This window comes from Aplidium turbinatum, chromosome 9 (genome assembly GCF_918807975.1).
Source record: "Aplidium turbinatum chromosome 9, kaAplTurb1.1, whole genome shotgun sequence".
Classification (NCBI taxonomy): Eukaryota; Metazoa; Chordata; class Ascidiacea; order Aplousobranchia; family Polyclinidae; genus Aplidium; species Aplidium turbinatum.
The window spans coordinates 9,300,774-9,317,404 of record NC_137480.1 but is presented as its reverse complement, the minus strand read 5'-3'; the positions used below and the strand labels follow the sequence as shown (position 1 = coordinate 9,317,404).

At 37.2% G+C, this 16,631-nt stretch overlaps 1 protein-coding gene across 1 annotated transcript; it reads left to right on the top strand.

The window, feature by feature from the left end:
* Positions 1–331: 331 nt before the first annotated feature.
* Positions 332–16,613, top strand: LOC145777113 (chromatin assembly factor 1 subunit B-like). Its single transcript, XM_082588407.1, has 11 exons — positions 332–488; positions 3,757–3,874; positions 6,007–6,109; positions 6,260–6,460; positions 6,852–6,995; positions 11,949–12,021; positions 12,120–12,255; positions 12,861–12,999; positions 14,513–14,819; positions 15,155–15,189; positions 16,320–16,613. The coding sequence occupies exons 1-11, from the start codon at positions 363–365 to the stop codon at positions 16,510–16,512; spliced, it is 1,575 nt and encodes a 524-aa protein (XP_082444533.1). The 5' UTR covers positions 332–362; the 3' UTR covers positions 16,513–16,613.
* Positions 16,614–16,631: the final 18 nt, after the last annotated feature.

The following is a 16,631-nucleotide window of genomic DNA, read 5'->3' as shown; positions in this document are numbered from 1 at the left end:
CTTTTGAAAAGATCAAAAGAAAAAATATAGAAGCACCAAAGTCGCTGATCGGAGATGTTGTTGCTGAAACAGTTGACCACGCTAAGTATGGTACCGGTACCTAGCCTAAGGTACTGGTATCTTGAAATTTAATAGTTGATAAACTATTATTTCAAGGTTCGGGTTAGAATTGTCATCTCAAAAGAATTAAGTGACAAACTAGGAGAACCGACAAACAGGGCAAAATCACAAGTAGCATAGTACAGTACCGTATGTAATCTTGTGCAATTTCTGTGTGCATGCTTTTATTGCTTGTATCAATGTATGTTGTATTTATAACTTTAGAATGCAAAATTTACTCTAGCAAATATATAATACATATAATGAAAGTGATAACACCAGAAATATCTTGGCATGGCAAAGATGCTATATTTTCAATTGATGTCCAATGTTTAATAAAAGGACAACCCAAACGACTTGCTACTGCTGGACTGGACAGTAATGTGCGAGTAAGTGTGTTGCTTAGAACAATGTAACCTATTAATATGATTATAAGTTTACATTCACACACTTATATCTACCATTAAATCTCAAATAGCAAGTAGGCAACAAAAGCTTTTTGAAATGTAGATTGAATAATAAAATTGACGTTGTAAAGTATAGACTCTTAGCTCTAGAGGCTCAATCAATAATATTTTGTTTATACAGGCCATAAATTGATCCTCAGCTGGAGGATGTGGCCTGTCTATTTAGCCCAAGAGAGCAAAATCTTCCACTCCATACCTTGCGGTCCATCGGTACACGACAACTGGGCGAGACAAAGTGGGCGATGCCACCCTGGGCGAGACCAGGTGGGCGACGAGTCAAGTGGGCGACGGCCAAGGTGGGCGACGGCCAAACTGAGCGACGGCCAAAGTGGGCGACGTGCCAAGTGGGCGACGGCAGCGAAAGTTTAGCCGGTCGGAACGGTGGTGACATATATAATTTATGTAGTTGCTTTGTGGCGTCACGGTTTATCGTGAAGCTTAAGAGAATAAAGTCATATTTTCTGTTTTAGATCATAAAATATGACTTTTTATTTTTACTTTAAAATGCAATGATTGAACCCTAGTAACTTCCTAAATGCAGTTCAAACAGCTCCTGTAGACATTGAAATTTGATAATTTGTGGAAGAGAGAGGATGAGAGTTTCACGAAGCATGCTGTAATAGCGCTTGCTGTTTGATGTTAATTTGCATTGTGACATCATCTTGACACATTATTTTGCAACACACAAACCAGTCTCTGAATATTATAAACACTTGCGTTTGGTCACTAGGTCAGCCAGTGCTGAGATCTTAACTACTAAGTAGCTGGTTACGTGCATTAGACATTTGAATTTTGGCAGTGATTTTCAAGCGAAACCGAAGTTTTTAGTTAGTTGTTCGAGTGTGTTATTGTTCAAAATAGGCCTACATGTAAAAACTTACATACGATTTATTAACTACGGAGATTAGCATAAATTTGATGCTCTAAAAATAAAGTCATATTTTTCAATTTTAGGTCATAAAAAAATTGCCCTAGTGAATAGTAATGACTTATTAACTTAACAATGACTGTTGACTTAACAAAGCAGACCAACAAACAATTTTTCAAAAGTTGTTTAGATTTTTCATTGCATTATTTTATATTGATTCAACGTCTTTGTTTGCAGTACAACGTTTAAACATAAGATTATGGTCTGGGATTACAGACATTTGTCTTTGTTTTGATCGCATGCATCTGTCCCACAATCATTCGATTGGTGACCTATATATATGAAGAGCTTGTTTCCAAAACCGCTTAGGCGCCATTTTTACAAAATTGAGTTTGGAGTGTCATTAGGTAGAGTATTACCATAGGTACCTACTATCCATTTCTTTTTTTCTAAAACCTTCTCTTTCTGCTTCAAATTCGACACTAAAAATTGCGTTTTCTATCAAAACCACTTACGCGCCATCACGTTTTTCGTTGTTTTCTCGAAATCACGAAAGTGGATGTAAGCGGTTTTGGAAACAAGCTCTTCATATGTAGGCCACGACATTCTGAAGAAGGTGCTCACAATTTGAAATACTTGGTATAAAACATGCAAGGCAAGTCGTAGTTGTCATCACAATCGAAAGTGTCTTTCGAGTTTCGAACGATACTCAGCTACCGGTTACTTTAACAAACAAGTCAGAAAAATACTTCGGTACGAACTGTCAACTGATAATATTTTTTAATCCGAATGTTCAAGTCTAGACGCTGCGTAGCCGCATCAGCAGTTTACGGAACACATTGTGACTGACAGTTCTTACTAGGGCCATTTTTTATGACCTAAAAATTGAAAAATATGACTTTATCTTTAGAGCATCAAATTTATGCTAATCTCCGTAGTTAATGAATCGTATGTAAGTTTTTACATGTAGGCCTATTTTGAACAATAACACACTCGAACAACTTACAAAAAACTTCGGTTTCGCTTGAAAATCACTACAAAAATTGAAATGTCTAATCGATTGTGATGACAACTACGACTTGCCTTGCATGTTTTATACGAATTATTCAGGTCATTTCAATTTGTGAGCACGCTTCTTCAGAATGTCGTGGCCTACATATATATAGGTCACCAATCGAATGATTGTGGGACAGACGCATATGATCAAAACAAAGACAAATGTCTGTAATCCCAGACCATAATCTTATGTTTAAATGTTGTACTGCAAACAAAGATGTTGAATTAATATAAAATAATGCAATGAAAAATCTAAACAACTTTTAAAAAATTGTTTGTTGGTCTGCTTTGTTAAGTCAACAGTCATTGTTAAGTTAATAAGTCATTACTATTCACTAGGGCAATTTTTTTATGACCTAAAAATTGAAAAATATGACTTTATTTTTAGAGCATCAAATTTATGCTAATCTCCGTAGTTAATGAATCGTATGTAAGTTTTTATATGTAGGCCTATTTTGAACAATAACACACTCCAACAACTAACAAAAAACTTCGGTTTCGCTTGAAAATCACTGCCAAAATTCAAATGTCTAATGCATGTAACCAGCTACTTAGTAGTTAAGATCTCAGCACTGGCTGACCTAGTGACCAAACGCAAGTGTTTATAATATTCAGAGACTGGTTTGTGTGTTGCAAAATAATGTGTCAAGATGATGTCACAATGCAAATTAACATCGTGAAACTCCCATCGCCTCTCTTCCACAAATTATCAAATTTCAATGTCTACAGAAGCTGTTTGAACTGCATTTAGGAAGTTACTAGGGTTCAATCATTGCATTTTAATGTAAAAATAAAAAGTCATATTTTATGATCTAAAACAGAAAATATGACTTTATTCTCTTAAGCTTCACGATAAACCGTGACGCCACAAAGCAACTACATAAATTATATATGTCACCACCGTTCCGACTGGCTAAACTTTCGCTGCCGTCGCCCACCTGGTCTCGCCCAAGGTGGCATCGCCCACTTTGTCTCGCCCAGTTGTCGTGTACCGGCGGTCCATTGGGTTGGCAGAGTCCATGTTCAGGGCTACAAGTTTCTTTCATGAAATTTTTGCTTTACCTTGACCGCACAGTACTGCGATGTTGACGTTGATAGTAGCTTATACAATATACATATATAACTGGTTTATTACTGCAGACACTGTTTTGGCTTCGTCAGTGCATTCGAATAATACCCAGGGTGTGTGATTATTTTATATGTACAATGTACATATTTATTATATATATTGTGTAATTGTGAATTTAATGCTAACATTTTCTTTAGATATGGCAACTAAAAAAAGAAGAAATCGTCTTTTTGTCAAATCTCAGCCGTCATGACAAAGCTGTCAATATTGTGAGGTTTTCAAAAAGTGGCTCTTTACTGGCATCTGGTGGTGATGGTACTATATTATATATTTATGTTGTAACTTTTAACTTCAACGGTAGTTGTTGCATTTCTCTGCACAAATACACATCACTTTTCAACTCAGATTGTTATAAAGATTGTTTGGTACATAATGCATTGAGAAAAGAGCCTTTGCACTGCAGTTGTTTGGTCAAAACCTTCAACATATATTATACAATTGTACATTGCATGCACATCATCTATGTTTTATGCATTATTAAGATTATCTCTTGTGATGACAAAATCAGCTATCTGGTTACAAGGATCAGTTATTTTGTCGCATGGAATTTTATGAACCCAGGCACCTTTCATTCACATGCACTGTAAATTAGTTATTTGTTTTGACGTTAAAAAAATTATTAACCTCTGTTCTCTATCATAAATAGCCTTTTTTTTCCCAATGAAAAATTTCCGATGAATTGGTTTAGAAACATTTACAATATTGTGCTACAGCACAAGTAAACGCATATAAATTACCGTAATGGGAATCTGATAATGGCCAAAGTAAAAAGATACTGTACGGTACACTGTTTTTTTTTTTCGCTGAGACTTTTCGGTCATTTGTCCGAAATGACTTGAAAAAATTCGGTCATTTTTTATTTATTTCGGTCATTTTTTCTGATGAAAATATTTCTTTTGAAGTAGCTGATACAAACGAAAATTTGCACTTCCTGACTAGCTACAACATTAAGTTTCGCTGAGAAACGTTGTCGTGTTTTATCTGAGAAAAGTTTATTGCGAAAAATTGCGTTTATTACGAAAAAATTGTACCAAAACATGTAAAGCGAAAAGCAAAATATATACTAGAGTAGTCTATCACGACCGCACTGTTTGATTTGTTGTGATGTAATAATACCAAAAACTAGCGATAAAGCGAGCAACGCGATACGCACGCTGTTAAGTAATAAACGTTATATAACTGACGGGGGGGGAAAGTAATTAATTTTGGGTTGATTCAATGTTCGAGTCAGCACAAATCGATTTAATATTCCCGGCGGGTTATATTGCGTAACAACAGTACCCAATAAGAAATTTACGTTTGTTTTACATTAATTCGACATCTAGTGGCGTTGAATTATCATAAAATAACGTTAATTGCTCAAGCAGGTACCAGTAACAAATTAATAGCTTCCTACGAAAAGATTGCCTCGATTTACGTTTACACTAACATAATTTCGGCACAATTGAGATACTGCGAGCAACACAAAGTCGCGAGGCGCGATAAGGCGTAGATGCTTAGACTAATTTGACGTCTACCATCGTTGAATCAATGCAAATAGGATGATATTTTTATGAAAGATTCAATTCTTTCAGCTGGCTAAGCGCCGGTGAAGTAGGAAGTAACCCAAATAAAACATCCAGCAATAGTAAGAGTCTGGTGTAGTCCAAGAAAATTATTTTTTTTTTGTAATCTTTTGGTCTTTACAAGCGCTCCTGTGGCCTCAGCATTTTTATTGCCAACGCTAATGCGCCATTCACGCATCTGCGTCGGCAATCACCTCGGCAAGTGCCGATTGCCCACGCTAATTTCGAAGACTGACTTCTGTATTTGCGTTATCACATATAATAAGACATTGGATCAACGTTTAAACACTAAGTCTACGTCTTGTATTTTCGATTGACAAGAAATCGTACAGTGGCGCAAGAAGCTTCTTTGCAATCACTGAAATCGATTTGAGCGCGTACGTATTTTTTCGGACATTTTGACCGAATTGACTATATTTTTTCGGACATTTTGCTAAAAAATCGGTCAATGATCGATCAATGACCGAGAAAAAAAAACCCAGACGGTACAGCTTATGATAACAGATTTTTGTAGTTTCAATTTATTATTAGTTTTTCTGTTCCAATTAACTGTACTGGTAAACTGAATTATTACATTGGTTACAGGTGTCCACTGTCCATCTATTTTGTCATTCTTCTGTGAGACGCTGCTGTGTTCTCACAACTGAGTTTTTCAATGAAAATAAACCTTACTGTACTTCAATTGAAAAAAGCATTCAATATTATTTCTACTGTTAAATCTTTGTACATTGAAATCATTTCAGAAGCTGAACAGAAAATATTAAAATTGTGTCAAAAATTCCCAAGTTCACTGCATAAAAATACACTTAAATTGTGTTGCAGATGGCACAGTTGTGGTTTGGAGATTAAATGACAAAGAAGAGGGACAAACTATATTTGATGAAGCAAACAATAAAGAAGTGTGGAGTACATTTAAATTACTAAGGTGGCTATTAGTGACTTTAACGTTAGTATCATAATTCGATTAGTCAGTGCAGAAGAGTATATTCAAATTGTTTTGCAGTGAAACTGGGCAGTTAATACAAAACAATGCAGCCTAAAAAAGACATGATCGAGATTGATTGCATGTTTGCAGGGGCCATCTTGAAGATGTTAATGACTTGAGTTGGTCTTCTGATGATTTGTACTTGGTGACAGGCTCAGTGGATCATACTGCAATATTGTGGGACGTTGAAAAGGGACAAAAATTAGCAATTTTGTCTGATGCTAAACATTTTGTTAATGGAGTCGCTTGGGATCCTTTAGGTCAATATGTTGCTACTATGAGTTGTGATAGGTGAGTAGGTAGTTGAAATTTAACTTATTAGATCTGTTTCACTTTGTCAAATGTTCATATAGATAAAATGAGCAGTTTATGCAAAAAAAAAAAGTCCCGTTACAACTTAACTAAAGTTGCACTTTTTACAAAGCTTCAAGGTAGTCAGATTTTGTTATGACATAAAACATAAAATTGTGTTTCATTGGATACACTACCAATGCTCCAATTTTGTGCTAAATAAACATTGATATAACAGTTAACTTCTAGTATTAATAACCGAAGTTGGCATGGCACTAACCATAACGCCATTGCGAATTACATTATAATCAAAATCAATCTGCTACCAAGAGCATGGTGTTCCAAATATTCTGACTCTTATTTGAATAAATGTTTTCTTTACGTTTTATAGGTCATTGAGAATTTATAACTCACAAACCAAGAAACTTGTTTATTGCGTCAACAAAACGAGTTACAACAAAGAGGATTCGAAATCAGACGCACAGCCACAAAAACCACAACGTATATTTCATGATGAAACAGTCGTTAGACGAAGGTAGAGTGTAGACTACGGCGCTGCATTTTTTACTTGTGTGCAATGGTACTTTTCATAAATTATTTTGCCTTTCTTGTGGCAATTCTCATTACATAAATTCATAAAACATTACATAGAACATGGGAATCGCGCTGACGCAAAAGCGACATAACAGACAGACTCCAAAAAAATGAAAAAAGCAAGCGAAAGACTGTTTTGTATAATGTTGTTATTGAATCAGCTGCTCGTATTTATGCTTTCAGCATTGTGTTGGTCACAACCATTTTGTTTTCATTTGAAATGTGTGTAACTGTATATTCATGAATAAAGAAATATATTCATGAGTTCGATTCGGCTAATCCGATTCGGCTAGTCCGATTCGGCTAGTCCGATTCGGCTAGTCCGATTCGGCGAGTTTCCTATTCGGCAAGAGCCTTTTTCGGCGAGTTTCCTATTCGGCGAGAGCCTTTTTCGGCGAGTGCCCTATTCGGCGAGTTTTTGAAATTTTATTTTTGAAAGGGAATTATCGGGTACCGTAGCCTAACTGTTTTCACATCGTTTTAACATCGCTAAACGTGCAGAAAGGAATAAACATAAAATGTTTGAACTATTAAATTAAAATTCGTCATGTCAGTTCAGTTGTTTTTATTTCTGACCATCATATCATAAACAATACACGTCAGCATAGCAAAGGTAGAAGCGACAAAACGCGAACGCTAAAACGTGCTTGAATTCGTCATGTCAGTTTAGTTGTTTTTAAGGTAGAAGCGACAAAACACGAACGTTAAAACGTGCTTGTGAGTGACTGAAGTATATTGAATTGAAAGAAATTTGGCACGGTTGCAACACTTTGAGAAAAATTTAAGATATGAAGGGAAAATAAAAAAAAGAAAATATTTGTTCCAATAACCCAGTTAGCCTAACAGTTCATTTTTACATTGTAGTAACAGAAGGAAAAGGCTAACCAAATGTGTGGCCTATCGTTTTAACTTTTAACGTCGCTAAACGTTGAAATCGTGTAGAAAAGAGAACTTTGATGACTAGGATACGTTGAAACTGAGAAACATTTGCAGAAGCCCTTCGATACGTTGCATTTTTAAGATTATGCATTTTTAAGATAATGTATTCAGACGTTGAATCAATGTACAAATGAACTGTTAGGCTAAATGGGTTCTTGGAACAAATCGAAGGGTGAAATTTTGTATGCAGACGACCTGGTCTTGACAAGTAATAGTATGGAGGGAATGGAGAGAAAATTTAAGAAATGGAAAGAAGCATTTGAAACCAAGGGTATGAAGGTGAATCTTGAAAAAACAAAAGTGATGGTGAGTGGAGCAGAAGGAATAGTTGTTAAGAGCAAAGTAGATCCCTGTGGAATATGTGGAAAGTGGGTACATGCAAGATGTGCTAATGTCAAGAGAGCCGCAACAAGATTGGCGAAGTGTTTTGTTTGTGGGAAATGCAGTAAAGTAAGGAATGAAGTGGAAGGCCATGATGATGAGTTCTGCCATGGCATCGAAACAGTGACAGACTTCTGTTATCTGGGTGATCGGATAAATGGAAGTGGTGGATGTGAAGCAGCGGTGACAACAAGGGCAAGATTGGGCTGGGAAAAGTTCAGGGAATGTGGGGAAATGTTGTATGGCAGAAAATTTTCACTAAGGATGAAAGGAAAAGTATATCGGAGCTGTGTGCGGCCTGCAATGCTATATGGTAGAGAGACATGGGTATTGAGAGAGAGTGAACTGGCAATCCTGAGAAGAACGGAAAGGTCAATGGTGAGAGCAATGTGTGGGGTGAAAACGAGAAGGGAAAAAAGGACTGAAGAATTGTTGGATATGCTAGAGATGAGAGAGACCATAGACCAACTGGTAAGGGCAAATGGAGTAAGATGGTATGGACATGTGATAAGGAGGGAGGAAGGAAGTTTTCTTAGAAAGGCACTAGATCTAAAGGTGGATGGGAAGAGGAAACGCGGTCGTCCAAGAAGAACGTGGAAACAACAAGTGAAGGATGAATTTAAAAAAGTCGGACTGAAGGAGGAAGATGCAAGGGACAGGGTGAAATGGAGAAAAGGGATTAAGACAATTGCCGCGCGGAAACAATCGGCCACCCCCACTAGTGGGGAACAAACCGACGATGGATTATGATGATGATGATGAAAACGATGTAAAAACGGCAATTTCTGCTGGTTGGGATAACTAAGCTACAGTACCCGATAATTTCCTTTCAATCCAAGCTGTAGGCCACATATTTGGTTAGCCTTTTCATTCTGTTACTACAATGTAAAAATGAACTGTTAGGCTAACTGGGTTCTTGGAACAAATCGAAAGGCTTCTGTGAATGTTTTTTAGTTTCAACGTATCCTAGTTATCAAAGTTCTCTTTTCTACACGATTTCAACGTTTAACGACGTTAAAACGATGTAAAAACGCCAATTTCTGCTGGTCGGGATAACTAGGCTATGGTAGCCGATAATTTCCTTTCAATCCAAGCTGTAGGCCACACATTTGTTGATCTAAACCAGCGGTTCCCAAAGTGGGCGCCAGCGCCCCCCCTGGGGGCGTTTGCGACCATGAAGGGGGCGCTGGCTATAAAGTGGGCGATTGGGGGGCGCTAAGAGTAAACCAGGGCAGTGACAAGAAAAAGTTTGCAAAGGATTTTGTCATGCAATTATGTTGGCAACGTCGCTTCGCAGTACCCTACAAGTTTGTTGAGGTCGTAACGCATGACTTACTTTGAAGCACTGCGAATATGCAAACCCGATCTTTTGAGCGCTTACTACTCCACACCGAAGTACGATGACTTTCCAAGGGAAATTGCCTTGCACGACTTTAATCGCTGTTTGAAACGGTCGTGGAATTTCCATAGAGTTGTGACCCTGGCCTTGCGAATGACGTCTTGGTTGTGAGAAATGATATCGCCTACTTGTCAGACATATTTTCCAAATTTAATGAGTCTATCCCTTCACGGTAACGAAGTAAACCTAATCAAGGTGAAATCGGCACCGTCTGGGTTCAGTGATAAGCTCGCGTTCTATCAGCAAAATTTGGCTAGACGAGAATTGTTCCAAATCTCAAGCTTGCATCAACTTGATACCAGTGACAGAGGCATATTTGATGTTGATGAAGAGACGTACAGCAATCATCTTCAAGAAGTACACAAAGACATGGGAGTTCGATTCCATGATGTATTTCAGTTGTTTGTTTGTTTTATCTTTACCCTGCATTGCGGGAAAGCGGACTTGAGCGCCATGCATCGGTGTACTCCTTCCGACGTACACCTGACCCACGCTGCAGCCGACGGCAATGTCTGTTTCTGGTTGTCTACTCTACTTATGACTTAAATTTGGTACTACCCATTACTCGAAATCGATCACTGGGTAGAGGCAATTATTGTAAAGTTTCTTGCCCAGAGAAACAACATCAAGTGCGGGTGGCTGGAGTCGAACATGCAGGCTCTCGACTGCGATCCCAACACGCTAACCACTCGGCCACTGCTGCGGAGTCTCACTGGATAATCTCTGACTAGATAATTGACCCATTCTGTGATATTTCCAAACATGGAATTCTTGAGGAGGAACTGATAACATTGCAAGGCGATTTTGCTCTCAAACCGAAGTTCAATATCTCGCACCAATAGTTCTGGTTACAGAACCAAATCAAAGAGAAATACCCTCACGTGTGGAATCGGGTCAAATTTTTTATCATAGTCTTTCCCGGCTCATACTTGGTGGAGCGTGCTTTCAGTGCCGTGACAACGCTTCTGGATAATAAAAGAAACCGTCTTGACATACTTAGATAGAGGGAGACTTAAGATTGTTCCTATGCAACTGAAGCCCGATGTCAAGAGACTGATGACATTGCACCAACCTCATCTGTCTCATTAGACTTGGACTTGAATGGAAAATAACTTTGGTTTTACTTTTTTGTTGAGGGGGCGTTTGATACTCTGTTTGTTGTCCAGGGGGGCGCTATTAAAAAAAAGTTTGGGAAACACTGATCTAAACTAATCATTTTAACTATTCAAAAGTACTAACTTATAGATATAAACAATTAAACATGATTTTTTTTTGTAACATTTTCTTTTTTTTATTTTCCCTCATATCTTAAATTTTTCTGTAAGTGCTGCGACCGTGCCAAATTTCTTTCAACTCAATAACTTACTTCGGTCACAAGCACGTTTTAACGTTATCGTTTTGTCGCTTCTACGTTAAAAACAACTGAACTGACATGACAAATTCAAGCACGTTTTAGCGTTCGCGTTTTGTCGCTTCTACCTTTTTCTACGCCTTTGCTATGTTGACGTATATTGTTTTTGATATGATGATCAGAAATAAAAACAACTGAACTGACATGACGAATTCAAGCACGTTTTAACATTCCCGTTTTGTCGCTTCTACCTTTGCTATGTTGACGTGTATTGTTTTTCATATGATGGTCAGAAATAAAAACAACTCAACTGAACTGACATAACGAATTTTAATTTAATAGTTCAAACATTTTATTTTTATTCCTTTCTGCACAATTTCAACGTTTAGCGATGTTAAAACGATGTAAAAACGGCAATTATAATTAGGCTACGGTACCCGATAATTTCCTTTCAAAAATTTCAAAAACTCGCCGAATAGGGCATTCGCCGAAAAAGGCTCTCGCCGAATAGGGAACTCGCCGAATCGGACTCGCCGAATAGTAGCAGATCCGTTGTTACTAGGTTACGGTACAAGGTATCAGTTGAATGTTAGTCTTTTTCACGTTCGGGTGGCTTTTTGAAGTTGTTTTACACAAGATAAGAAAAGAAGCTTTACAAATTTCATTTTTAAAAGTTTATCTTCTTGTTTCAACCGAAAAGAACTTCAAAACAGTGCAATCGCTCAATGAATAGATGTCTTGAAAGTGTTGGCCAAGAAAAAGTGTGACATAAAAATATACCATTATCAAGTATAAACGATTCATTGCATTAAACTGTTTTTCAGATTAAGTTTCACAGTGGATGGGAAAATGTTAATCACTCCAGCTGGGTGTTTACAAGTGAATGGAACATTGCAAGTATGTGCCGTTCTAGAGAATCTAGAAGGGTCGCATCAACAATTGTCATTCCCTATTGTCGCTTCCCCTTCAATCCAGCTAACTGTTTTGTTTTCCAGACCAACACGGCGATGATATTCCCTAGAAGCGGTTTATCAAAACCATGTGCCTTTCTGCCCGGTTTGGAAGAACCAGCCGGTATAGTGGCATGCTGTCCGACTTTGTTTGAACTTCGCTCTGTCACGAATGGTAAAGGTGAGAGCTGGAAAGACCTATTTTATGAAGCTGTATGCAGTGCAATTCTAATATTCCAACAAAATTGTCACCAAATGCCATTTGAATCAGGGTTAATTCTAAAATTCTCAAACGAACGTGATGTCCTGCGTGTAAACTGCAGTGACAAAATGGCTAAACAAAACACTCAGTCGAGAGATGTCTTGATTTGACATGTCAACACTCAGCAGTTATTTCTTTGCACTGGGATGATACGCTTAATTTGAAATTTTGATGAATGTGTAATAATCGGTTGTTGCATAAACGTTGATTGATGACATCTTCATTTTCAGACCATGGCGACCTTTGCTATGCTTCAGACTGCGAAAAGTTTGTTTTTATTTCTGACCATCACAACAAAAACAATATAATTATCCATATGCCAAACATAGCAAAACGTAAAAGCAGCAAAACGCGGACGTTATAACACTGTGCATAATACCAAAACAGGACAATCCGTTTAAAATACACGTAAAATTGCTCAATCCTGGCAGTTTCGCAGACTTGTAAAGCCTTTAAACTAAACTTATTTGCTTAATACTGTATATTCATATCAATATATGGCCAACGTTATTTTGTTTTCTCAGAACCCATCTTCAAATTGGAATACCGCCACATATTTGCCGTTGCTTCGAGTGACACTGTTCTTCTGTACGATACGCAACAAACAACACCATTTGCCTTGATTTCAGACATTCATTACGCTTCAATAACAGATTTAAGTTGGTATGAAAATAAACTGCAAATTTGTTGCTTTAATTTTTTCGGTTGAAGAAGTTTAATTATTATAGTCTACAGTCTCATCCTTTTAGTTTGTAAAAGAATTGATTGTTCAAAGTCACTACTAGAGTAGGCTACGGGGACGATTTTTTCTGTTTGATGAATCATTTTAGATTTAGTCTTACGCAAAACGTAGCGTGTTAGGCTATCTTTAAAATCTTTAAATCAACATCTTTAAAATATCAGCATTCGTAATTAGGCCGTTGCGTTTTGAGGTCAATTTAAAAAAAAACATACAAGTAATAGGTTTGGCTAGGTGGGAAATCACATAAAACCACCCAAAAAAAATTTGAGCAAAAAATATCAATGTTTAGGGGTCCCTCCGCCTCCCCGAAAATGTCCGAGCCCCATTTTTCCTTAAAATTGCATAACTTCTAAACCGCTTGAGGTAGAAACTTTGTTTTTGGCTCTAAAGACTCAGAAGTCACATGTTCCTATCTGCTCTAAGAGGAATGTGTTCTTTAAAGTGTTGAGAAAAACAGTTATGAGCCAAAAAATGATTTTCAGGGCATTCGAGACTTTGAAAAATTATAGTAACTGCCTAATCAATCATGCATATTTTAAAAACAAATGTTTAGTTGCAGAGTAACTTGTGTTGAAAGGTGTTGTGTATACTATAAGTAAACAAAGTAACTGTGGGAAAATATCAAAATAAATGTGAATATTCTAAATTATTCCAAATTGGGGTCATTCTACCAGAAAACATCTTTAGCTCAGGAATGCATTTAAGTTAAAATACAAAAAAATTCAGGTGCATGTTTATGAAATGCATGTGTCAGCTCAGTAACAAAATGAAAAGAACAACGTTAACTAGCAACATACAGTAGCCTAATCCAATTTAGTTTCTAAACTGAGAGAGGAACCTGCTAAAGAATATTGAATGAACAGAAACAAACACTGAAGGAATCGTAATGAACACTGTAAACAGGTAAAACTGCTAGCGAACACTGAATGCAACAAATTCACATCACAACTGTGATACCTTCAAGAAAACATAAAGATACACTGTATCTAGGTATCAAGTAAGCCACATTGCGCAAAGTCATGAAGAGAAATAGGCAGTTACCAGACTCAGCAGGAATATACGATTATAACGGTTGGGTATATTTCACACGAGCATAGCGAGGCGCCAAAAACAAAGTTTCTACCTCAAGCGGTTTAGAAGTTATGCAATTTTAAGGAAAAATGGGGCTAGGACATTTTCAGGGAGGCAGAGGGACCCCTAAACATTGATATTTTTTGCTCAAATTTGGTTTGGGTGGTTTTATGTGATTTCCCACCTAGCCAAACCTATTACTTGTTTTTTTTTTAAATTGACCTCAAAACGCAACGGCCTATTGGTGATTAATTGCAATTTTGTGTCACGCTTGAAAATGACTCGTTTCTCCTTCAATTTTTTTGGCAATTTTCTGGTTTGTCAGAAAAATATATACTAAGCAGTTTTGCGTTGAATCTTCAGGAGCTCCGACGCTTCGTTTCTGGCGGTGTCTTCTCGAGATGGTTTTTGTTCCATTGTGCATTTTGAAAAGAATGAACTCGGTGTCAAGTACACCCCTGCGTGTCCCGTCGCGGATACACCAGGGCTTCCCATTGCTAAAATTGACAATGGAATCACTGCTAATGATGGTGTTAGAGAAAATATTGCTCAGCCATGTGCAAATGTTGGAAGACCACAAGTTGAAACTATGGACACAGAAGTAGAAAATACAAATGCGTGTAAAACAAGAGATGAAGAAATAGATGAAAAACCCAAGCAAGAAAATAAGGTCAGAGTGAATTTGCAGTTAGACAATTAAACATTTTATCCGTACGGTAGGCCCTTTGTCCTGTATTCTGATTTACTACCTTGTCGTAAACAAGAGAATTAGTAGCCTGTTATGTGAACATATGTTGTAAGGAAGCACAAAGCATGGTGACATTATCAGTTTACTAACTTTTTTTCCATTTCTACATAAATTTTACAATTTTGGGGAAGAAGTTTAATTGGAAAGAAGACGTAATCAGGATCAGTTTTGTTTGATGTCTTGCCGTTCAAGCAGATTTTTTTTATCGGTTCAGGACATTATTTTGCGCAAAGGAATTTTTATGCTTTCTGTTTCAGGTTCCAAAGACCACCAGCAAGAACATTATCACAGGGTGAGTACATGTGTTTTAATCTTCACATGGGTTAGTGTTTCACATGGTACATTGTTCATTTGACCATGTTATGATTTGTCTATCATTTACTGTTCGATTGTGACCACAAAACGAAGCCAGTCACCAACAGAGTTGGATCAATTACACAGTTTTCAGTTTAATTATTACATTACAATTACATCATAAAAATTTTTAACTACATTGTTATGAAATTTTCAAATTACAGGTACTTTCAAGTGTAATAAATTACACTTTTCAATATTTTTGTTCATATATGAATTTTACAGTTTAGTTTTATCAAGACCTCATGGGCGTCGGGCGAAGCACGTGTCTATCGTTGTCAATTCTTGGTATTCTCGTAACTCGACTGCCGAGAAACACAAAGTCAAGCAGAATTGCAATTAATAAAGATTTGGTTGCATGGTTGCAATGTAGAACTCCTTTTTGAACACCGGAAATCAAAGCTAGTTATCATTTTAAGATCTTCTGATAGTCTAGCCTACAGTCGCCGGAAGAACCCAAGAAATTAATTTATAATGAAAATGCCAGATAAACAGTTTCATTCTGTATTTAACTATTTATACAATGACCCATGCGACGTTTCCAAGGCAAGCGCGTGAAGCTGCCATCTTGGTTGCCACCCGATGACGCCACACGACACATAACGTCATCCGTTGGGCGATTTTCGTTACCAAACAGAAAGATATATCGAAATAAAATTCAAAAAAGATAATATAATTTTTTTACTTCAGGTTCCCTCTTAGCTTTCCGTATGCAAACCCAGCAAATATGGCGTATTCTTTCCTTACATAATAATCTATTCCTCGCTGTCGTGAACAAACGTAAATAAATAATTTCGCGTCATTCTTGTCTTGCGGCATAGGGATTGCGCCATTAGGTCGTGTACCGTAGTTCTTTAACAGCACTTTAGATCAAGTAATAATTAAAATTAAACCTCGATGGTCATAAAACCCATGAATTGCTTTGGCCGCTGTACAGATATCATAACTCCCTTGGAGGTTTTTGAAACCGCCATACTGCGTTAAACTAGAAAAAATGGCCACATACACTGCTCTTTAGTGGCTACGTACAAACAAATCTCACCAACTTAGACAATTTTTCTTTTTCAGTTCCCCGCAACCGCGAAGAGTTACTCTCAAAACAATTTCAAAAAGTTCCCCGTCACCACTGTTAAAGGATAAAGCTCCGTTGGTATCAACTGCCAACTCCCGATCGCCAGCACATAAAGGCAGTGAAACATTAACAGAAAAGGCTGCGCCCAGACGCATCGCTCTGATTTCTGTAACACCGAAGGAATCTTGACTGTGCGCTATCAGTCATGATTCTTAAAAACTACCCAAATAAATATTTTCTTCTTTCCACCGGTAGATAGACTAAATCATTCACAGCATTTGAAGAATTTTTCCGCGATGATTTTGAAA